General features: G+C 41.5%; 1 protein-coding gene and 1 pseudogene across 2 annotated transcripts; both read right to left on the bottom strand.

The window, feature by feature from the left end:
- Positions 1-86: 86 nt before the first annotated feature.
- LOC129355697 (acyl-coenzyme A thioesterase 5-like) lies at positions 87-4,380 on the bottom strand. Of its 2 annotated transcripts, none has more exons than XM_055025293.1 (4): positions 4,246-4,361; positions 2,401-2,851; positions 1,490-1,674; positions 87-1,053 (listed from the first exon to the last, which is right to left on the bottom strand). In XM_055025293.1, exons 2-4 carry the CDS (start codon positions 2,849-2,851, stop codon positions 445-447), a joined length of 1,245 nt encoding a protein of 414 aa, XP_054881268.1. In that variant the 5' UTR covers positions 4,246-4,361; the 3' UTR covers positions 87-444. The 2 variants fall into 2 exon arrangements, with proteins under 2 accessions (XP_054881268.1, XP_054881269.1); XM_055025294.1 differs by having other exon boundaries at positions 88-1,053; positions 4,296-4,380.
- Positions 4,381-19,619: 15,239 nt separating this feature from the next.
- On the bottom strand, positions 19,620-22,898 carry LOC129355691 (acyl-coenzyme A thioesterase 6-like; annotated as a pseudogene).
- Positions 22,899-24,077: the final 1,179 nt, after the last annotated feature.

Consider the following 24,077-nt stretch of genomic DNA (forward strand, 5'->3'; position numbering starts at 1 on the left):
AAAAAACACTTAAAATATATCTCAGGTGTGTTACAGAAGGGATGTATTTAAAAGCTTACTTAAAAAGCAGTGAGAATTTTATTTTTTTAATTTTTATAGTAATGTGACAGTGTTGCCGTTGTACTTACAGAAATCTCCAACTTTCATAAATTAAAACTGGAGAAAATGACAAAATATTTTCTTTCTCTATCTGACATTCAATTGGAACAAACTTTCTATGTTTTGTTATGGTTACTAAAATATTTCAATTTTCTAAATGGCATAACAACATTTTCAAAATCAGAATTAAATTGCTTTCAAAGAACAAGTTTATATAGACTAAATTATATTATATTATAGATATTTTTTCTTTTGCTTTTGGAGTAATGGATATTCCTTTCAGCCCTAAAACTCATGGATCTCTTTTATACATCTTGGCTTGTTTTTGATTGAAGGACAGCAGCACTATAACTTGGATTTAGTTTGAGTTTTGTCACAGTTTAAGTGAGTTCTGAAGAAGTCCTGGATCTTCCTCCATAGATGGACTTCAGCAGTAGCGTGGGCCCTGGGCTCCCCCCCCCACAGGACCGACGTAGGTACGAGCCCATGGAAGCTGGAAGGGAAGTACGGTCCAAACGGGGGCTCTAAACAATGTCCGGCTCCAGGGTAGCTCACACTCTCAAAGTTCTCCTTCCCATGACGCTTCAGTCTGTCCACCATCTCGTCCATGTAGGCCTTGCTGTCCCAGTTGGAGTCGTCCTCTGAAGCTGCAAACAGGAAACGTCCACTTGCTCGTTCGATAGGCACCAAGGAACCCTTGTTTTCCTCCTTCAGAGGATCATGCATGGCATATTTGATGAACAAGGCTCCAGACCCTGTGGAAATCACTTTGTTCGCGTCAAACTTCAATGCTGAGAGAATCTGTCTGTTCTTATAATAAAGGGGTAATGCTACATTAGCAGAGCAGCCGTTGATCCACACCACAGCTTCAACTCCGGGCACAAAAGTAGCCAGGGAAAGAGCGATGTCGCCTGCCTTAGATAGTGATATTACCCCAACTCCTTTACTGCTCACCTGCGAAAAACATAAAATTAAGAAATAATGATCAATACAGTCAGTTCAGGAATTATTAATAAAACTTATTCACATAAATATACACTTCAGCAGTTAGAAAAGCTAAATATATTACAAGAAAATGGAATTGCTACTTATTTTCAGGATTAGTTTCAAAGCTCATTGATATTTGGTCATTTAAAACAAAAGTTAAACACTTTGAAGTCAGTAATTTCAGGATCTTTTATGAAACTTTTCCTTTTCTAATTTTACTCTGTAACAAAAGATGAATGTGTTATATAGTGTGTTAACCATCTTTATGGTGGTTTCCATTCTATAATCTCGTCCCAGAATACAGGAGAGAGGATGAGATGTTGCATGTTGTCCAATTTCTTAATTTGCTTCTTTAACATAAAGTGATTTTATGCAAACTAGAAAACTGGATGCATCTTGTTACCTTTGACTGGTTTTGTAGGAACTGAACTGCTTCTTCAAAGTCATCCAGATCGATCTTTTTTAGTTTGGAATTGTCAGGGAATACTGGTAAAGCAAGAACTATAAAGCCTTTATTGGCCAGCAGAGAAGCCCTTTTCTCTGACATGAAGGAGCCCAGATCCAACACAGCAGGAAACGGACCCTCTCCTAAAACCAAAAAGAAAACAGAAGAATGTTAAATACTCATTTATTAAAATAGAAAAGCTCATTTATCTTAATTAAAGGTGATCTATTATGCTTCCCTGAACAGGTTAGGATAGGTCTGTGGGCAACATAAAACATCTTCGTTGCATTTTTGCTCAAAATCATTCTGCCTATGTTGAGCTCTTTAAGGGTGTCTTGTCACTTTAAATCCAAAGAAGCTGCTGCTCGCCACGCCCCCCTTAACTCAATGTTTACACTCGCGAATGAAAATGGCTGCAAGTCGATGCACAACTATACGTCTTTGAAAAGCATAAGTGGAGACTCCTGTACAATCAACAACTCCCCCCAACAACAAATCTCATCAGCAGCTCTGCTGGGGTTGCTAAGTGACGGCAGTACCTGATGATTATGGGGACTGAGGACCTGAAGTTACCTCAATAAACTACTAATATTCTTTTACACTACAGGCTCCCTATATATAGTGGATGAGCAGAATAAGCTCAACCGTTTTTATTTCCAAAAATAAAACTGGTTATCCAAACAATATGGATAACCAGATGGTTTGTTTCACCAGGTCCTTGGTGCATTTAGTTAAATGTGCTGCTTTTGCTTCAGTATTTCTTGAACTTTAACAGAACTGAACCATATTAGGCAAAACCTCAGCCAGAAAACATTAAAAGCGTCATTATTTTGCAAATTCAACAAAGAGAAAAAGCAACAATGACCAACCTGGGGGAGTAAAAAGCACCCCACGGATATTTCCCTGTTTGACGGGAACACGGCTGACCCCGTCTCCCATCAGAAACCTCTCATTGGACGCCTCAGTCAGCATCCCGCCCTCCTCTTCATGCACTGAGAAGTTCACCACATGGGGATTCAAGGAGTTTGTCTTCTGAAACCTCGTGTGCAAGGCGTCTGCCCTCATAGACCAGAGCAGACCCATGGGTTCGACCCCAACGTAGTTCCCACTGAGGGAGGCGTCTCTGCTCAGGTCGATCTCCCCGCTGTTGTCTGCCCTGTAGGTGGCCGAGGAGCTGAAAACCACTCCCTTCTCGTCTGTGGATCTGACTCTCATGGTGACCACCTGCTTGGACTTCAGACCGGCCACTTTCACCTGGATGGGCTCATCGAACAGACACCTGGCGCTGGGCAGCAGTCTCAGCCTGACTTGATTGGACATCTGTGATGTAAAACAAAATGAAACAAAAGGTTTCGTCAAACATTTTGACTTTTTAAAGTTAATTTTAAAAAGTTCACTTAAATCTATGATATAAACAGAAACTATAGAAAATTGACTAACGTAACTGTATGTATATCACTTCAAGAGCTCAAGAAGCCATCTGAATAAGCTTTGCTGTGGATTCTCTTTCCACAAACATGTTTTAACCAGAATGAAAAGCAAACATGTTTTAACCAGAAATTCACCATATACAGACACAAACCTACAGTTTTTATTAAGATTTAATAATTTTTTTACCTTAAGAACCAGTTTTGGAAGACTTTTCTTTCATCTGATTTAGCTATTTTTTGTTATTTATATGAATAATTGTTATCAAGTCCACGTAATTTTATATTTTGGTCCATCTGGTTAAGTAATTTTTAAATATTAAATGATTAAATGATTGATAATTTGACAAAGTACTTAGTACTTGAGTAAACTGTTTACAAAATACTTTTTTTACTCTTGAGTAATTTATTGAATGGCTACTTTTTTACTTTTATTTGAGAAGAATATGTTGAAGCACAGCTACTCATACTTGAATACAAATTTTAGATAAAATGTCCACTAGTTTTTAAAGCACTGATACGGAGCCCTTTTGGGGACATGGGGATTTTTTTCTTTTGCGTTCCCTCGCGCAATAGTGTACTGATCAGTTGTGCGGCATAACTGAATACTGTAAGTCTCTCTTATGGTAGCCACTGTACTTTCTGCTTTAATATAAGTGAACGAAGTTTGTGAGGTTTTTCCATGAATGTTAATACCTCTTTGTGAAATATCTGAAGCTTTATATATTTTTCTTTTGGAAAGAAAGGCACCAAAAATCTATGATATAAGCAGAAATGTTCCATAAGCAGGAACTAAATAAAAATACATCCTAATTTGGACTATTTCTGAGTCATTATTCTGGGGTAATCAGTCATTTGACAGTTCAGATATTTCACACAGAAGAATTAACATTCATAAAAAAAACTTCACATAACCTTATATTAATTAAAGCAGAAAGAACGGCTTAAAGTATTTAATTATGTAACTGATCAGTGCAGCATTGCGAGGGAACGCGATAGAAAATGTCCCCCTCTGTCCCGTCTGGGGCCCCGTAGACTGAGGTTAAAGGTCTGAGCATTAAAATGGGGAGTAAACGCTGCGCTTCAGCACAAATAACTTACTACAGCTGCTACTTAACCAACTTAGCTATAAACCGAGTTGAAAACACACGTCGTTGTTATTATTTCAACTTAATAAAAGCACATTCAGGGCACTGACTTTCAACCACATCTTTAAACTTCTGAGGAGTAAAAAAGGAAACGGTCGTTTGCCAAGTTTGGCACTGATTTATCCTGAAAACGGCTCACCGTCCTGCTTTTTCCAAACACTGTGAGAAACTTTGGGGCTCATAAAATACCTTCTACTACGTGTAGTAAGATAAATAATTGGATGCCAGATGTCCTCAATCCTGGAGGGCAGGTTTCATCCGACTACATCCGGGGTTTGACCGGATATAAACAGAAGCAGCCGGAAGCGGCCCGGGTTTCTTCAAAAATAAAGGCACAGAAGGGCACGTTTTTAAAAATTAATTTGATTTTTTTGTTGTTGTTGTATTATTCTCAACTAATAGCAGAATATTTAAAACCATGTTTTTATGATTTGTGAAAACTTTTTTCTGATTTGTGAAACTCCAATAAAGGGCAATGTTTATGCCTCTTTTGCACCAGGATCATATTAGAACTGCTCTAATTCCAAAACCACGACATCTAGCCGCTTCCAACCTGGACTAGATTATTCTCAACTAATAGCAGATTATTTAACCATGTTTTCAGCCAGTCCTTTTGTTGTCTGAGTTTCCAGACCCTGTTGACATAGAATTTTAAGTTAGCACAATACTGCACAGGATAGCTTTGACACATATAAAATATAACATAGAAAGTTAAAGTACACTCTAGGTTCATACAAATTTAGATGAAATTAAAAACAACGGCTCAATCTCTGAAACGCAGATAAATTCTTAAAAGGAGGATCAGACAGAAAAAACAGAAAACGTAGGCCTAGACTCCTTGGATCTCTTGAGATAAGGAGCCTGTATGCCAGGCAATTAACAAATTCCTGAGCATGGTTCAAAAGTTCACTAGGATCTTAAAACTTTTTATAAATAATTTTATCTATATTAGAATTAACTATATTTCTTTAAGCATGTTTTTAAATAGTTACTTATTAGATCCAAACTTATAGTCATTATTTAGCATTACATTGTGTGCAAGCTTGGTTAAAAATACAAACGACTTTTTTGTGAAAAACAGCTTGGGGAAGAGATAGCGCTACAGCTGCACTCTATATCAAACTGGACAGCGGCAGGTACGAAAAGAGCCGGGCCATATATCTGCCTTTGGGGCTCTTGAGCAGGAGGTAATAAAATTAACATTAAGACAGCCCACACAAAGGAAAAGAACACACTCCTAATGCATATATTTAAATGATGAGATTACGCATTCTATAAAATGATTTGGTTTACAGCAGAAGTTCGAATCGCTTGGTGCTGAGTGAGTGGTTCCCAAAAATGCATTTTTGAATCAGGTAATATTCTGTTTTGTCATTGGGTGTTGGCTTTTTGATATATCTGGGTGTAAGTGGTGTTCTGTTATTCTGTATGTATTTGTATTCACCTTTGGATAAAGTTATGGATATCTGAAATCTGACGTTGTATGATTGGTCTATTCTCTCTGCACACTTACACAGACACAGGAATTCGGGACAAAGAATTAATTAAAGAGCTAAATCAAGTTCTTCATCTTTTTAATTCTTAACAATTGTTGACATAGAATTTTAAGTTAGCACAATACTGCACAGGATAGCTTTGACACATATAAAATATAACATAGAAAGTTAAAGTACACTCTAGGTTCATACAAATTTAGATGAAACTAAAAACAACGGCTCAATCTCTGAAACGCAGATAAATTCTTAAAAGGAGGATCAGACAGAAAAAACAGAAAACGTAGGCCTAGACTCCTTGGATCTCTTGAGATAAGGAGCCTGTATGCCAGGCAATTAACAATTCCTGAGCATGGTTCAAAAGTTCACTAGGATCTTAAAACTTTTTATAAATAATTTTATCTATATTAGAATTAACTATATTTCTTTAAGCATGTTTTTAAATAGTTACTTATTAGATCCAAACTTATAGTCATTATTTAGCATTACATTGTGTGCAAGCTTGGTTAAAAATACAAACGACTTTTTTGTGAAAAACAGCTTGGGGAAGAGATAGCGCTACAGCTGCACTCTATATCAAACTGGACAGCGGCAGGTACGAAAAGAGCCGGGCCATATATCTGCCTTTGGGGCTCTTGAGCAGGAGGTAATAAAATTAACATTAAGACAGCCCACACAAAGGAAAAGAACACACCTCCTAATGCATATATTTAAATGATGAGATTACGCATTCTATAAAATGATTTGGTTTACAGCAGAAGTTCGAATCGCTTGGTGCTGAGTGAGTGGTTCCCAAAAATGCATTTTTGAATCAGGTAATATTCTGTTTTGTCATTGGGTGTTGGCTTTTTGATATATCTGGGTGTAAGTGGTGTTCTGTTATTCTGTATGTATTTGTATTCACCTTTGGATAAAGTTATGGATATATGAAATCTGACGTTGTATGATTGGTCTATTCTCTCTGCACACTTACACAGACACAGGAATTCGGGACAAAGAATTAATTAAAGAGCTAAATCAAGTTCTTCATCTTTTTAATTCTTAACAATTGGGGGCTTCGTCCGGTCCTTTTTCTCTGTGTCTCTGTGTGTGTTGCAGTGGAGACTTGTTTGTTTGTGTTAGCCTGTGGAGCGCAGCTGGAACGTTGCGGAGTGATCTGCAGCGAGGCTATTCCCGCGGACTGATCTTGGTTAGTGTGTGATCTCTTTGTGCTGTTTTGTTTCTTCTTATTCTACTGAACCATTAGATAAGCTGGTTACACACCCGTAGTTGGCAGTGGCGCGCCTCAACCACACTCGACGGAGTGTGGATTTAGCTAGGTTGGCTCGACCTGAGATTTTACTACACTCAAACGAAGCCTGTGAGTTGGGTGTGAGACAGGAAAAGGCCTGAATCGACCTTGGAGTTTTGATTCGCTCCGAAAGCAGCTGATTATTCGCAGGGCTTATGAGAATTGGCTACGGTTGTATCACCACGTTCCGGTTTTGTTCTGGATCGAAAGGACCTCCAGATTTAAAAGTTGAATCACTTAAGCTATTGCCCGAGCTTGAAAGGACTTATGCTAAATTGGGAGACAGTCTCCTTCCGCAGCAACTAGTGCTGAAAATGAAAGTGATGTGCAGTAAAGTGCAAGAGACAGACATTGGGGCCCCAAAGAATTAAACTCTTCTGTTATCGATAACAATAGGGACTTTCCTTTTGCTTTCTTATCTTTCTTAATTTTCCTCGTTTGTCTCTGTGTGTTGACGTTATTTTGATTTTTTCCTGTGTGTTGACCACCTTGTCTGTTCATGTGTTTTCGCTGTTTTTTGTCTGTTTGTGTTGTTTCGCCGGCGTGTCTTGGTGTCTTTGTGTTTTTGTCTTTGTGTTTATGTCAGTACGTTATCTGTTTGTGTGTCGGAGTGACTGAGCCGTTGTTTGTCTGTGTGTTCGTTGTGCGGTGGCCGTGTGAGTTTTGCCGTTGTCTGTGTGTGTTGTACGGCTCTCTGTATGTTATTGTGTGTATGGGAGACGGCGTTTGCAGCTGCTGAGTGGGTGTTGTGTTATTTCAATCGGGAGAGACTCAGATGAGAATGAAAGCGATTAGAAAAGTTAGTTAAGTCTTTGGCGCTCGGGCCCCGGCTAAGGACATCGAGCTGACGCGATAAGCTCGGATGAGCATTCCCGATGCTGATAGGAATGACATCCCCCCGGGACCCGGCCTGGTGGTGGAGGTCAGTGAATGAGTATGCCTGGGAGCCTGGACGATGGAGGTGGAGAAGGGGTGGAGGTGGGCTGAGCGCAGACTCGGGAGCGTCTGATGGGGAAGGAAGGGTCGAGGACACGGCAAAGCAGCTGATCACCAAGAAAGGGATCCGCTGGGATGGTTTGCTGGGAAGCTGGGACGTGCGACTGAACGTGTTGAGCGCAGCAGCGAAACGGGAGGCACTTTGGATGGACGTCCTTATGAACTGAGGCGTGGTCGGTGATTGGCTGCGACATGGCTAAGTCTAGCGATGATAGGTCGTCAGTGATTAGCGGGAAGCGCCTACTGAAAGCTGCGGGTGGGGCTAAAGAGTCTTCCAGATTGAATTTACGCCTAGGCTTCATTTTGCCGCGGTTTGTGCTAGTATATTATTTTGGAATTTATTTTAAACCGACTAATCTATACTACTAATATTATTAATACTGGTGCTGATACCTTATGATGACTGCTAATATGGAGGTTGGTTTGGATAAGGGAATGTTTGCTTGGTCCTATGGTTCAGGCCCGTGGAAACCTCTGCAGGCGCAGATAACGGGTTTGATAAAAATTTTAACTGATCAGCTGGGGGACGGCACTGTTGCTTTGTCTCCGGCCGACCTGAAAGTTCTACTTGAGGATGCTGTGCATCAACAGAGTGCTGCTCTTCGGAGTGAAGTCCCGTTGGGTTTGATTTTGAATGTCTGTTTGACAAAAGCGGCGGCAGTGAGAGAGGCCGCTTATGCTGAGAGACAGCAGGCTGGTTTTCTCAGAAGAAAGGCAGCGTCTAAGAAGCTGGAGAAGGCGGAACGGGACAGACAGATGTGGGCTCGTCTTTTGGTGAGTTGGCAGGGAACTGAACATCTATTTAAACAGGGACTGTCGTCTGGAAATCTGGAGCTTTTTGATGGGAAGCCAGTGGATAGTAGTAATGCTGATGCCTTAACAGCAGTGTCTCATGTTTCTTCTCCCCCTCCTTATGGTTCTTCTAATCCCTTCTCTGGGGGTTTGTACCCGGTTTTGGATGTTAATATGGGCTCTGCGCAGTGGGAACTTTTACATGTCCCACCTTTATCTACACATGGCCAGACTTCACAGGTCGGACCTGCTCCGCGAGTCGCATCTCGGCTACCTTCTCCTTCTCAATCCCTCTTTCCAAGGGAGTCGGCCACTGCTACTCTTCCGATGGTGGATAGAATTCAGCGTGAAAAACTTGATTTTCCATTGTCTCCTTACATGCCTGCTGTAGGTCTGGATCGATTTTCACACACTTCAGCGAGTTCCGCCTCTTCCTCCTCCCAAAAAGGGGAACAGGGGGAGGTGCAATTGAAATTAGACGTTAAACTGGTGGGTGATCTGCTTTCCAAGGACCAGCCCGTGGAGGCGGGGTCTTCTTCGCCCTGTTGTCCAATCCTGAAGGACCGTTTTGATTCTATTCTTGCCACGCGGCCCGCTCAGGGTACGTCACTTTTGGACCAATGTAGTGGCGCTGGGTATCCTTCCCCCCCTGTGTTGACCCCTATCCGCTGCGACGCGAGAGCGGAGTCTGTTGATCCGGCTTGTTCTGAACAAGGTCACACTCCTGACAGCCATGGGCTGCATCAGGCTGTTAGTATGGAACAAGGCTTGGCAGGTTCTTTTGGGCGGCTGGCTGCACAGCTTGATGGTTATGATTCTCTTGCTATGCCATTATCGGTCACACCCCTGGGTAGGAAATATAAACCTTTTGCTTTTGGGGATGTTCAAGCAATAGTGGAGAAGCTTCCCTCTTTGGCAGATGGTGCTGTGCCTTGGCTTAATGAATTGGATTCCCTTACGAAAGGTTTCACTTTGGCTTTGGGGGATTTCAGGGCCCTTTTAGGACGCTCTACAACTAGTACTAATTGTCGTGACATTGAACTGAGTGCACACACCACCACTTTGCCTGACCACACGCTTTTTTCATCAGTTTTGACCGTTTTGGGGGCGGCATTGAGGGACTTATTTCCTCCTGCCGCTCCTTTAGTAATTCCTAAATTTTTGTGGGATTTTAAAGAACACCCTAAGATGTTTTTGGATAAAGCCATAGACATGTGGAAAAGGCACTCTGGTATACATCGGGCACAAAATTCAAATTTGAGGGAGCATTTTAGACAGGCCATTTTGGCTGGTGTTCCTCTTTTTGTGGCTGAGTTGATGAAACAGAATCCTGATCTGACTGGTTGTGAACATGCGAAATGGGAAAAACACTTGTTGCATAATATGCACATGTTTCAAGATATGGAGAGAAAAAAGGCACATGAACAAGACGAGCTGAAGCAGCAATTGCTTAAACTGCAGTTGGCAGAGGCTCAGTTCTCCGTGAATAACCATAAGAGACGATCAAAGGGGGGCATGGCTATGATTGCAGCTGCCCCTCACAGGGCTGATTTTTCGGATCGGGCTCCTGTGGTGGACACACAGTCTGGTGCGCGCATGACTTATGCTCCAAACTGGCAGACTGGGGTTTCGGCTACATGGTCTGGTGTCAGAAGAAGGGGTGGACGACGAAATGTGCGTTTTGATGCCTGTCGTTGCTGTGGAGAGATGGGACATTGGGCTGTGGACTGTCCTCATAGACAACCATCATCTGCAGTTGACACTGCGCAAAGGGCTTTTCCTCCCGTGCAACCTCCGAATGCAGCGTTGATCCCCAGCGGTGTTGAACGCTACCCTCCCAACGGGGAGTATTGACACACCCCACAGAGGACTTTGGATCAGGGAGTTTTGGCAGAACCCCTGATCAGCGTGACAGTGGATGGACATTCTTTGCCATTTTTGGTGGATACTGGGGCGACATTTTCCACCATGAACACTGTTATGCCTTCAACAAAACTTTCTGATGTGACAGTTTCAGTCATGGGGTTTTCTGGGGTGCAACAGATTCTGCCAGTGACTACACCTTTGCACACAGTCGTGGGCAGACAGACTGTGTCACATTCTTTTGTATCCTCTCCCTCATCCCCGGTGAACTTATTAGGGAGGGATTTATTGATTTCTCTGGGAGCTACCATTTTGTGTGGTGCGGACGGACTGATTGTCACTTTTCCAGATGGATCTTTTCATGCCTGCTCTGCGATGTCCACTGCTGGACAGTTTCTGCTGCAGCCGCTGGAGGAGAAATTGGCGGATATGTATTGGGGTCTACTACAGCCAGAGACACCTGACCATGCTGGCATTTTATCCTGTTTTCTGCTTTGGAAGCCCTGGATTCAGGCACTAGCACCGTACGGACGGATGCCTGACCTCCCCCATGTCACTATATTCTATGATCGTAACCAGTCTGAATGTTATCAGGAGCAATTTGAGGAACAATTGGCTGGCAAGGAGTGGAGTGTGCTTACTCAAGATATTTATGTGGCACCGGAAGGTGTGGCTGCAGCAGTGTGTCTGACCGACGAACAGTTGGTTTGGTATAAGATGCAAGATGAAGCTGTGCCGCATGTTTCTTTGGCTCTCCATCCTAATCATGAGGCTAAAGAATTGGGAGGCGTGGTAAAACGCTCCTTGTGTGTATCCGATTGGCAGGACACTGCTTCTTCATGTCTGTTTTTCTCTCCATCTACTGACACATATAGAATAAAGTGTTCGGCTGTAGATACGGTTATTTTGGAACATACTCTGCTCCCTCGGCATCACGGCAGAGAGCTGACAGATCATCCTGTAGCGGCTGCAATGCTGGCTACTCTGCCTGAGACGCTGTGGGCTGCTGGTCCTACAGATGTGGGGCTTGCTGATATCGAACCAGTGACATTTGATTTACGACCTGGTCCTCCCATTTGGCGCCCCCAGTATCCGCATAAGCCGGCTGCAGAGGAAGGGATTGCAGATACGATACTGGGTCTCCTCGCAGCAGGTGTGTTAGAATCTTCAACCTCCTCTTGGAACACGCCTATTTTGCCTGTGGAAAAACGGGGAACAGGGAAATATCGCATGGCACATGATTTAAGAGCGATAAATTCACTTTTGATGACACCTACTGTGCCAGTGCCAAATCCACATGTGGCTCTCACGCATCTTGATCCCTCTCAAACTTGGTTTTCCTGTGTTGATCTGGCAAATGCATTTTTTTGTTTGCCTCTTGATGAGAAATGCAGGGATGTGTTTTCATTCACTTACAGAGGTGAGCGCCTGCGGTATACCCGTCTGCCACAGGGTTTCGCTCTTTCTCCAGGAATTTTCAATCAGGTTTTAAAAGAACAATTGGCTGATTGTCCGTTTCCCGCGGGTGTGACTTTGATTCAGTATGTTGATGATCTGCTGCTGGCAGCTACGTCATTGGAGAGCTGCATCGCAGCAACGCGGAGCCTGTTGTTGCATCTTGAGAAGAAGGGTTTTAAAGTTAGCAGGTCAAAATTGCAGCTCGCAAGGAAACAAGTTTCTTTCCTGGGACGAACAATTGCGGGTTCAGGGACTCAGATGTCGGCAGCTCATAAATCTGCCATTTTGTCCTATCCTAAACCACGGACTGTGAAGGAGCTTCTGTCTTTTCTTGGACTGACGGGCTACAGTAGGAACTATGTCCCTAATTATACTGGTCTCACAGATCCTTTGAGAGCTTTGGTGAGAGAACAGGGGATTCGCAACCTCGGAAACATTCTACAGTGGACAACAGAAGCTGATGAATCATTTATTTCTTTGAAACAATTGCTGGCTGCTGCTGCTCAATTGGCTCTTCCTGATTATAGTTTGCCATTCTATTTGGATGTTTCTGTTACAGAACTAACTATGAATGCAGTTCTGTTTCAGAAAAAAGGGGGAGAAAGGAAGGTTCTTCAGTATGTGAGCGCGATGCTGGACACCATGGAGAAGAGGCATCCGGGCTGCACAAGGCATGCTGCAGGTGTGGGTAAGGCTATAGAAAAGACAGCACACATCGTGATGGGACATCCACTGCAAGTTATGACATCACACAGTGTTGTGGCATATGTGAACTCGCAACATTTCACGTTGACAACCATGAGACAACAAAGATTGAGTAAGATTTTGGAATCTCCGAACATAACTTTTGTACATGAGGGAGTGAACATGGCTGACAGGATGTCGGCAGGACAGCCCCACAATTGTGAGGAATTGATACAACAGGAAGTGAAGGTAAGACCTGATTTACAAGCTACTCCTTTAACAGGATCAGATGTCAGAAACATGTATACAGATGGTTGCTGTTTCAAACATGACACAGAAGGATTGATAGCGGCATATGCTGTGGTGGAAGATTTCGCTGGTGAATTTCAGGAACGTAAGGCAGAAAAACTTCAAGGGGCGCAGTCAGCACAGAGAGCAGAAGTTAAAGCAGTTGTGGAAGCACTGAAAATGGCTGAGGGTTTGAAAGTCAATATATACAGTGATTCCGCATATGTGGCCAGTGCGGTGCATGTAGAACTTCCACAGTGGCTTAGAGCAGGGTTTCTGACTGCTGCACAGAAGCCTATAAAACATGAGACTGAAATGAAAGAGCTAGCGGAGGCTTTGCTTCTGCCTCAAACTGTGGCTGTGATCAAATGCAGAGGGCACGATCAAAGTAAGACCAGAGTGGCAGCAGGGAATGCGGCTGCCGACGAGTCAGCGAAGCGGGCCGCAGGATACTTACCGTCTTTGTTGATGGTAAGTATTGACACTGAACAGGTGGAACAGGACTATTTTGGTAGAATCATCCGACATCAACGGGAAGTTTCACCGGAAGAACTGTCAATTTGGAAAGCAAGAGGAGCTATTTGTCAGGATGGTCTCTGGCGAGGTCCTGATGGTAGAGTGATTTTGCCACCTAATATGAGAATAACTGTTCTACAGGAAGCACATGGCATGGGACATGTAGGTATTTCACAGATGATGAAAAACCTGGAGCACTGGTGGCATCCTTTTCTGAAGGACATGGTGAGAAATTTTTTGCGAACATGCGAGATCTGTGGGACACATAATGCGAGACCAACCGTCAGACCACCGATGGGACATTTTCCTTTGTTCACGCAGCCAGGTAAAGAAATCATACTTGATTTCACTGATATGATATCACCTGTCAGAGGACTCAGGTATGTATTAGTGTGTGTGGACGCATATTCGGGATGGCCGGAAGCATGGCCAGCTAAGAAGGAGGACAGCAAAACGGTCATCAAGTGTTTGATTAATCACTATATTCCGAGTCATGGATTTCCGGAAAAGATAAGGTCTGATAATGGTACATATTTTAGGAATCAGGATCTCCAGCAAGTGGAACAAATGCTGGGGTTGAAACACTCATTTGGTACAGTTTATCACCCACAATCACAGGGCAAAGTTGAGAGATTAAATCAAACACTTAAGCAGAAATTGGCTAAAATCTGTGCACAGACAACAATGAATTGGGTAGATGCATTGCCTGTTGCTTTGATGTCTGTTAGGATGTCCATTAATCAATCTCTCCATACGAGCTTCAGACCGGAAGAAGGTTCCCCGGACCAGCCACCAGGATTCCTGGATGGACAGGTGACCTTGTACATTTATCTCATAAAGATTTTTTTGATGAGTTACAGATATTAGCGGCGGAGTTTGCAAAGCACCAAGGGTCACAGCGCGAGCCAGGAACGGGGCCTGTACCAGGGGTCAACTGGGTGAGGCTAAAGGTCATTAAACGGAAGTGGTCGGAGCCCCGCTTCACTGGACCGTACCAGGTCGTGGAACGGACGTCCCACGCGGTGAGACTAAAGGGAAAAGGTGACACATGGTTCCATTGGAGTCAATGTGCGGCAGCGGAGGAGCCACAACGTTCATTGCAAGGGGTACAGGAGGATCTTCAGTTCACATCAGAGGTGGAAAAACGTTTTCATCCCCAGTCTGATCCAGAGGAGGAGCCACACTCAGGGCCAGAAGTATAGCAGATTTATTCTTGCTATAGGTTCTGGTGCATGGAGTTCATCGTTTCGAGGCCCAAAAAAGGCATAATAATCCTTTTTGGGTTTTCTCTGATTGAAGGAGAGGGTGAAATCCCTTCATAATCACTCACTGTGTTGGCATAATAATCCAATATTCAGTGAGCTTCGCATATTCAGGATGGACGTCTGCTAAAACTGTCGGGTTCAAGAGGAAAGGAGTTGCCGATTATTGCAAACTCTTGCGAACTGTTGCGAACATTTCTTCCTATTTTTCTCCATTTTTTAATTTTCACCAATTTTATATCTTTGAGGAACAATCGATGGACACGAAGCAACATAAAGAAGTAAAGACATTATTTTAATATAAGTGTGTGACTGTATTGGTGTTATTTTTCTCTCACAGCATTTTGTGTTTTACTGTTGAGTTTACTGTTTTAGTTTAACTGTTGTTTTTACTTTGATTTTACTGTATTTACTGTACTATTTTACTGTTGTGTTTTTATTGTTGGGTTTTACTGTTTTTATTTACTGTACTATTTTACTGTTGTGTTTTATTGTTTTTAATTTGGTGTGTTTTTCCTGCTGTTATTTTACAGGAATATTTGACTGTAAGGTTAGTTGTTGTACTGAGGTTAATTTTATATCTTTTGATCACCAGTGGATTCGATTTCGATGGGCTTTATAGAGTGGTGTGAGGTATTTTTTAAATTTTTATTTTTTATTTTTTTAGTCTTTAATTTCTTATTATATAAGAATATTGTTGTAAGACTAGTGGATCTCTACAGTGTTTCATGTTCTATTTTACTGTAGTTCTTTTGTTCAGGAATCATTTTGAGTTGGTGTATATTCACGGGGTGACACGATGGCATTTGGTTTGCGTTATGTACACTGGAAGTTACAAATTCTAGTGTGTGGTATTTGGCCCGTCTTGTTCGGAATCTGGTTTTTTTGGCGCTCTGCTGATGTGAGTGTCCCCTCTGACCCTTTTGTGCCCTCAGCGGGTTCAGTAAGGGAACTGGGTTCCGGGGAAACATGACCTCCAGATATAAGCGTTCTTTAGGGTTTCTTCCTGACGCATGCCTCACTAAATACGGAGGTCTGGAATTTAATATACTCTGGGTGCTACTACTTCTTTTCATTTTGATTTGTGTGAAGTGATTGGTTGTTGGTCATCCCCTCGTTCATGGCAGACATATTCTGTGTATTTGTGTGGGGATCCTTTTTTCCAGCGCCATTGCATGAAGCAGGAGGACGGTTTTCACTCCCTGTGTCCAGGCTGGCAATCAGTTTTTCAGTGGTTGGGTCCAGACTGGAGACCACTCTACGGGTATAAATCTGTCACTGCCTACAACAAGGTTGATTTAAGGAGGGTGTTCTTGGAGTTTCTCAAAGGCTGGGTTTGATCCTCTCGTATTAACCATTGATACATTGTACAGTCCCTTTTTCAATAAGTTTCCCGGGATTCTGCTGTGTATTTGGTTTTGGGGATTTCCCTGCGGGAGAGATCCTTTGGGGGTGATTAAGATAAATTTGGTAGTGCCTGATTATGTGAGAGAGGTTGCTCATCGGCCGGTTGATGTATGCGGCGTCTTTTGATTTCACTGCGGTGACTCCTCTGGACATGGTTCGGCTGAGACTGGTTTTATGGAAAATAATTTGTGGTTAACTTGGTTGGCACAGGTTGTTCAGGATGCTAATTTTGGGAATTGTGTAGCGTGCGCGACTGCTAGGCCCCGTCTTTATACGGAACCTGCCCCATTGCACTTGGATGATGTGTGGGGTTTGAATTGCATGATTGCTCTAACCAGAGAGGCCACCCCAGTGAATTGTACTTTTCTTGCCGGTTTGTATCCACCCATTAGTAATCACACTAGGACTGGACACTTCGTGCCAGTGAGGGTGCAGGTTCATATGTTTGTTTTAAGTTACTCCCGTCGTTCCTCATTTGCTGGTGGGGGACATTCCCAGTGATTGGTGTAATCATACTCTGCCAGGTTCTTTGATTGGACATTGGCAAGGTCCGGTTGTACTATTATTGCGGGATTGATATGCTGTTGTGCGTCTTCCTCCTCATGTTTTGGGTCTGTGTGCTATGGTTCGTCTTGCTGCACCGATCATGGTTGTGGGGGAGAAGCTTGACCCTGCTGACCGCGGGGTTGTGTCCACTCTTTTGACAAGAAGGAAGAGGCGGCTTGGTCGCTCAGCTCATTCTTTTGATTTAACAGCGGACTCTTTGACCTATATTGATGCGGTGGGTGTCCCGAGGGGAGTTCCGGATAGATATAAATTGGCTGATCAGATTGCTGCGGGTTTTGAGAATCTTCCTGTTATTTCAGCTCTGTTTCCTGTCACCCCGAATAAGAATGTTGATAGGATTAATTATGTTCATTATAATGTTTTGCGATTGGCTAATTTTGACCAGGGATGCTGGTCAAAGTTGTCAGTTGGCTCCCACTTCCTTAATGACGATACAAAATGGGATGGCGTTGGACATGCTGCTGGCAGAAAAAGGTGGTGTGTGTTATATGTTTCAGGAGACTTGTTGTACTTTTATTCCCAATAATACGGCGCCAGATGGTTCGGTGACGAGAGCATTGGAAGGGTTGAAAATTTTGAGTAAGACCATGCATGAACATTCTGGTGTTGATGGCGGTTTGGATCGATGGTTCACAACCATGTTTGGGAAATGGAAGGGCATCGTCATCTCGCTGATGGTGTCAGTGGCCACGTTTTTGGCAATTCTAGTTACGTGTGGCTGTTGCTGTATTCCGTGCATACGTTCATTGTTGATCAGGTTTATTGCTGTCTCCGTTGAAAAGGGGAGCGGCGCTACGCCGGGGCCGCCTCCTTATCAGATGCTTTTCCGTGGGGTTTTGGTACGTAGGCAGTAGTATTTTGGGTAATGCGGGTGAGGATATTTTTTTGGTTGTTTTTTCTTTCTCTCGGCTTCTTTCTTATGTATTTACTCCCAGCTACATATGGTCGAATATTTTAAGTGATCTCTTTTTGTTTCTAAAGAGATCAAAAGGGGGAATGTTGACATAGAATTTTAAGTTAGCACAATACTGCACAGGATAGCTTTGACACATATAAAATATAACTGTTGAAATAATTTTTAAATTAGCACAATACTGCACAGGATAGTTTTGATACATATGAAATATACCATAGAAAGTTTAAAGTACACTCTACATTCACATAAATTTAGATAAAGATCCAAACTAAAACAACTGCTGAATCTCTGAACTTATATAAATTCTTAGGGAGGATTCTACGGAAAAGACAGGCCTAGAATCTCTTTAGACAGAGTCTGTCTGCAGCAATTAACAAATTCCTTAGCATGGTTCAAAAGTTCACTAGGATCTTAAAACTTTTTATAAATAATTTTATCTATATTAGAATTAACTATATTTCTTTAAGCATGTTTTTAATTAGTTACTTATTAGATCCAAACTTATAGTCATTATTTAGCATTACATTGTGTGCAAGCTTGGTTAAAAATACAAACTACTTTCTTGTGGAAACATTTTGAGGCACAGATAGCGCTGCAGCTGAAATCATATATCAACTGGACAGCGGCTGATACGAGAAGGTTTGCCGTATATCTGCTTTTGGGGCTCTTAGCAGGAGGTAATAAAATTAACATTGAGACAGCCCACACAAGGAACGAACACACCTCCTAATGCATATATTTAATAGGAGAATACGCAGTCTATAAAAATGGTTTGTTTCACAGCAGAAGTTGGAATCTCTTTGTGCTGAGTGAGAGTTTCCCAGAGGATGCATCTTCTGTCTTTTTTACTCAGTTCTTTGTCTCTGTTTTGTAATGTCTTGGACTTTTGATATTCTAGGAGGTGCTTATTGTAACATTCTTCTTGCATGATTTTCTCTGGATAAAACTCTGAATATCTGAAGTCTGACGTCGTATGATTGCTCTTTTCTCTCTGCACACTTACACAGACACAGGAATTCGGGACTAAGAATTAATTAAAGAGCTAAATCAAGTTCTTCATCTTTTTAATTCTTAACATAACATAGAAAGTTAAAGTACACTCTAGGTTCATACAAATTTAGATGAAAAAACAACGGCTCAATCTCTGAAACGCAGATAAATTCTTAAAAGGAGGATCAGACAGAAAAAACAGAAAACGTAGGCCTAGACTCCTTGGATCTCTTGAGATAAGGAGCCTGTATGCCAGGCAATTAACAAATTCCTGAGCATGGTTCAAAAGTTCACTAGGATCTTAAAACTTTTTATAAATAATTTTATCTATATTAGAATTAACTATATTTCTTTAAGCATGTTTTTAAATTGTTACTTATTAGATCCAAACTTATAGTCATTATTTAGCATTACATTGTGTGCAAGCTTGGTTAAAAATACAAACGACTTTTTTGTGAAAAACAGCTTGGGGAAGAGATAGCGCTGGAGCTGCACTCTATATCAAACTGGACAGCGGCAGGTACGAAAAGAGCCGGGCCATATATCTGCCTTTGGGGCTCTTGAGCAGGAGGTAATAAAATTAACATTAAGACAGCCCACACAAAGGAAAAGAACACACCTCCTAATGCTATATTTAAATGATGAGATTACGCATTCTATAAAATGATTTGGTTTACAGCAGAAGTTCGAATCGCTTGGTGCTGAGTGAGTGGTTCCCAAAAATGCATTTTTGAATCAGGTAATATTCTGTTTTGTCATTGGGTGTTGGCTTTTTGATATATCTGGGTGTAAGTGGTGTTCTGTTTATTCTGTATATATTTGTATTCACCTTTGGATAAAGTTATGGATATCTGAAATCTGACGTTGTATGATTGGTCTATTCTCTCTGCACACTTACACAGACACAGGAATTCGGGACAAAGAATTAATTAAAGAGCTAAATCAAGTTCTTCATCTTTTTAATTCTTAACAACCCCTAACACAATTAATGTGAATGTCTTCTTATGGCTTATATACAAGTGTTACATAAAAAACAACAACACAATTTTACTTCAGATCTTTTCTTTTATTATAAAGTATTAAAGAAAAAAAGTTACAGTACTCTAAATGTAGAACACATTTAATCACAATGACAGAATATTAAATATGTTCTTTCTATACAAAACTTTTACATACATCACTATACAGTAAATTATGTGCTCCAATATTAATTTCTGTTTTCAGGGATGTCCAACTGGCTGAACTTCCTCTTCAGGAAGCCACCAAGCTCTGCTGAGGAGATGAACTAATAATTTTAGTCAGGTTAAACCATCCTTCTGAAATCCACAGATTTAAGTCCATAACTGCAGCTCAGGTGAATTCTTAAGAAGTCCTCGATCTTCTTCCATAGATGGACTTCAGCAGTAGCGTGGGCCCTGGGCTCCCCCCCCCACACAATGGACACACCTACAATCCTATTGAAACTGGAAGGGGAGTACGGTCCAAACGGGGGCTCTAAACAATGTCCGGCTCCAGGGTAGCTCCACTCTCAAAGTTCTCCTTCCCATGACGCTTCAGTCTGTTCCACCATCTCGTCCATGTAGGCCTTGCTGTCCCAGTTGGAGTCGTCCTCTGAAGCTGCAAACAGGAAACGTCCACTTGCTCGTTCAATAGGCACCAAGGAACCCTTGTTTTCCTCCTTCAGAGGATCATGCATGGCATATTTGGTGAAAAAGGCTCCAGACTGTGTGGAAATCACTTTGTTCATGTCAAACTTCAATGCTGAGAGAATCTGTCTGTTCTTATAATAAAGGGGTATGACTGCATTAGCGGAGCAGCCGTTGATCCACACCACAGCTTCAACTCCGGGCACAAAAGTAGCCAGGGAAAGGGCGATGTCGCTCGCCTTGGATCGTGATATTACCCCAACTCCTTTACTGCTCACCTGCGAAAAACATAAAATCAATGAGAGTTTATTAAGCAACAAAAATAAATGTATCCTATTGTGTGTTAAACATCTTTAATGTGGTTTCCATTGAATATAGATGTTATGTCTTCTATTATGTGGTCTGTGACAGGGTTCTCTTACGACTTGAGCCACCACACACACACACACACACACACACAAAAAAAAAAAAATGACGGGCCAAGGCCAGAGATTACTTTAGTGACATTTATTTTCTATCAGTGCAGTGAATCAAAGATGGCAGGTGCAAAATATTTACAAAAAGATGTCCAAGGCAGGTTAAAAATCAAAACAGCACAGCAGTCCCTTCAAAGTCCAAATGCATCACCTCCAGTGTGGCACCTCTGGAGTCTAGGTGCAGACTGCCTCCCTGTGGAACAGAGCCCTGCTTTTAAAGCCACAGGCTCCACCCACAGAAAGTCCAATCAAGCAAAAAACAAACAAAAAACTAAGCAATTACTTCTAAGTCAAATAAACTCTTAAAATATACAAAATAATAAGAAAAAATAAATACATTTGTAATCAAAATACACTCAAATAGAAAACAGCCAGCACATTGTGACGACAGCACCACATCACGTAATTCGCTCCCGGTGCGCCACAAACCGGAAACAACTCCACTCAAAAAGAAAGCCGGGAAAATGTTTGACTGAAAACAGATTAGAATGAATGCCAACCGAAACGAGAACACCGTGTGTGCACCCACGATGAACCGCCTCAGGTTAAGCTGAAAAAAAAAAATGATTATGCATATTTGTGTTTATGTGCGGGCTTGCTAGCAAGGACTCTTTAATTAGATGTCAGCTTGTGACGGCTCGTCCGTCACATGGTCTCAGAATACAGGAGACAGGGTGAGATGTTACATGTTTTTCAATTTCTTAGTTTGTATCTTTAATATAAAGTGATCCAATGGAAACTGGGAAACTGGATGCGTCTTGTTACCTTTGGCTGGTTTTGTAGGAACTGCACTGCTTCTTCAAAGTCATCCAGATCGATCCTTTTTAGTTTGGAATTGTCAGGGATTACTGGTAAAGCAAGAACTATAAAGCCTTTATTGGCCAGCAGAGAAGCCCTTTTCTCTGACATGAAGGAATTCAGATCCAACACAGCAGGAAACGGACCCTCTCCTAAAACCAAAAAGAAAACAAAATGAAGTTAAATACTCATTTATTAAAATATAAAAGTCTATTTACCTAATAAAGGTGACCTACTTTGCTTTCTTAAATAAGTTAGGATAGGTCTGTGAGCTACACAAAATATATATATATATATATTTTACATTTTTAGTTAATGAGACTTTATTCTGCCCAGTTCTGCCTATTTTGAGCTGTTGTCACTTTAAATCCAAAGAAGCTGCTTCTGGCCACAACCCCCAGCTCAATATTTAAACTTGCATGTGAAAATGGCTGCAAACAGATGCATAAGAAGAAGTGGAGACTCCTGCACAATCAACAAGACTGCAGCAAGGGTTTCTGATTTATAAGATTATTTACAACAGAATTTTTTAAAATTATTGTGGCTGTTTTTAGAAGCACCCAAATGGAAGAACAAAAGTGTGGAAAAGGTTTGCAGATCAGATACATTTTTAAATTGACCTTTGGTGCATTTGTTAACTCATCTCAGCATGCTTTAAGTTCTTCATAGAAAGTGCAATGAAAATGTGTAAAAACTTTTTGGATTCAGATAAATAATGCTAATTAAAATAGTTAATGAGGTCTTAATGAGTACCTGGTGGGGTAAACAGGACTCCTTGAATGTTGCCCTCTTTGACAGGAACTCGTTTGACTCCATGTCCCATAAGATCCCTCTCATTGGTCGCCTCGGCCAGCATCCTGCCATCCTCCTCATGCACAGAGAAGTTCACCATGAAAGGTTCCAATGCGTTGGTCTTATTGAAAAATTTGTGCAAGGCATCTGCCTTCAGTGACCACAGCAGACCCATGGGCTCCACCCCGACGTAGCTCCCACTGAGCGAAGCGTCTCTGTTCAGGTCGATCTCCCCTCTGGCATCGGCGCGGTACCTGGCTGAGGAATTGAACACCACTCCTTTCTCATCGGTGGATCTGGCTCTCAAGGTGACCATCTGCTTGGACCTCAGTCCGGCCACCTTCACCTGAATGGGCTGGTCAAATAAACACCTGGCGCTTGGGAGCAGCCTCAGTCTGATTTGGGCCGACATGCTTTCTGAAAATGAAAGAAAACAGTTTTCATGTTTTAGGGCCTCTTCTCACTTTAATCTTCAATAAGCTGCTTCTGGCCACTCCCCCAAATCAAAATTTACACTTGCATAAAAATGGCTGCAAATGTGCAATCATACAACCCCACAATTTTGAAAAGGAAAAGTGGAGCCTCCTGGACAACCAAGAAGAATGCAGCAAGTAGTTTCTGAATGGTGAGTCAACAACAAACCACTTGTGTTTTTCAGCAGCCATTGTGCAGTGCATACACCAGTTGTCCTGGAGGTCACCGTAAGTTGCAAGGTAACGGAACAATGTAACTTACTCTGGAGGGTTACGAAATGGGTCTTTCATTTATTGGACATCACAAAACATTTACTGATTAAAAAACCATCTTTTTAATTGCTTGGAAAAAATTTATGGGATAATTATTTATGGGATAATCATTATTATTTAATGATTTTGGTTTTCTTGATATTTGATGATATTTCCTTGTCTTGTTCTTTATTTCCACATTTTTCTGTTTTGTCATCGTTTTTTTCTGCTCACTTGATTTTTTTTTGTTGAAATTTTAAAGCTAAGCACTGTCAGCTTTTGCAACAGGTAAAAAGATTTAACCAGTTTCCTGTTTGCAGGTTCCCTCAGGGTGCTCTGGCTTTCTCCTATAGTCCAAAAAGATGACTATTTGTTTAATTGGTCTTTCTAAATTCTTCTTAGGTGTGAATAAAAAAATACATTTTATAAAAAAAAAAAAGTGAAAGATTCACAGTGGCTCACTTGGTAACACTGTTGCCTTGCAGCAAGAATGTTCTGGGTTTCTGTCCCATCATAAACACTTGGAGCGGAGTGGGTTGAATTAGATGGTGAAAATGAATGATCAATGCAGAAATAGTGTATCAATAATGGCATATCAATCACACAGCAGATATATTTATATACCTCTACTGGTATATCAATGGACAGACTGTGTAGAATTTACAAATGCTTATCGTATTGTGGTTTTTGACAATAAATCTTTAAAATTAATTAATTGTATTAATAATTAATATATTTTTTTACTCTGTTTTAATGTGACATCCGTTTTCATAGCTTTTTTTTAAATAAATGAAATAAGTGATTAGAAAAATAAATACAGACAGCAGTGAAAATGAATTATTAAAATCATTGCAACATCCTTTGATGGTTCATAGAGAACATAGCTGACCACATCGCGTGATCTTGGAAACAAACTGACAAACACAACCGACAAACATGACTCACTGACATTTAGTGCAACATAATTACCTGGAAATGAGTAGTCAAAGCAGAAATAGTGTAGTTAGCTCC

Source organism: Poeciliopsis prolifica, unplaced genomic scaffold (assembly GCF_027474105.1).
Source record: "Poeciliopsis prolifica strain line A6 unplaced genomic scaffold, Auburn_PproV2 SCAFFOLD141, whole genome shotgun sequence".
NCBI classification, from domain to species: domain Eukaryota; kingdom Metazoa; phylum Chordata; class Actinopteri; order Cyprinodontiformes; family Poeciliidae; genus Poeciliopsis; species Poeciliopsis prolifica.

Excerpts from the sequence above, each read along its gene's own strand:
- LOC129355697 (XM_055025293.1), bottom strand. The coding sequence starts at position 2,851 with ATGTCCAATCAAGTCAGGCTGAGACTGCTGCCCAGCGCCAGGTGTCTG. Across the intron at positions 1,675-2,400 it reads GGTGCTTTTTACTCCCCCAG|GAGAGGGTCCGTTTCCTGCT; the intron begins GTTGGTCATTGT and ends TTTTGGTTTTAG. Across the intron at positions 1,054-1,489 it reads TCCTACAAAACCAGTCAAAG|GTGAGCAGTAAAGGAGTTGG; the intron begins GTAACAAGATGC and ends TGTTTTTCGCAG.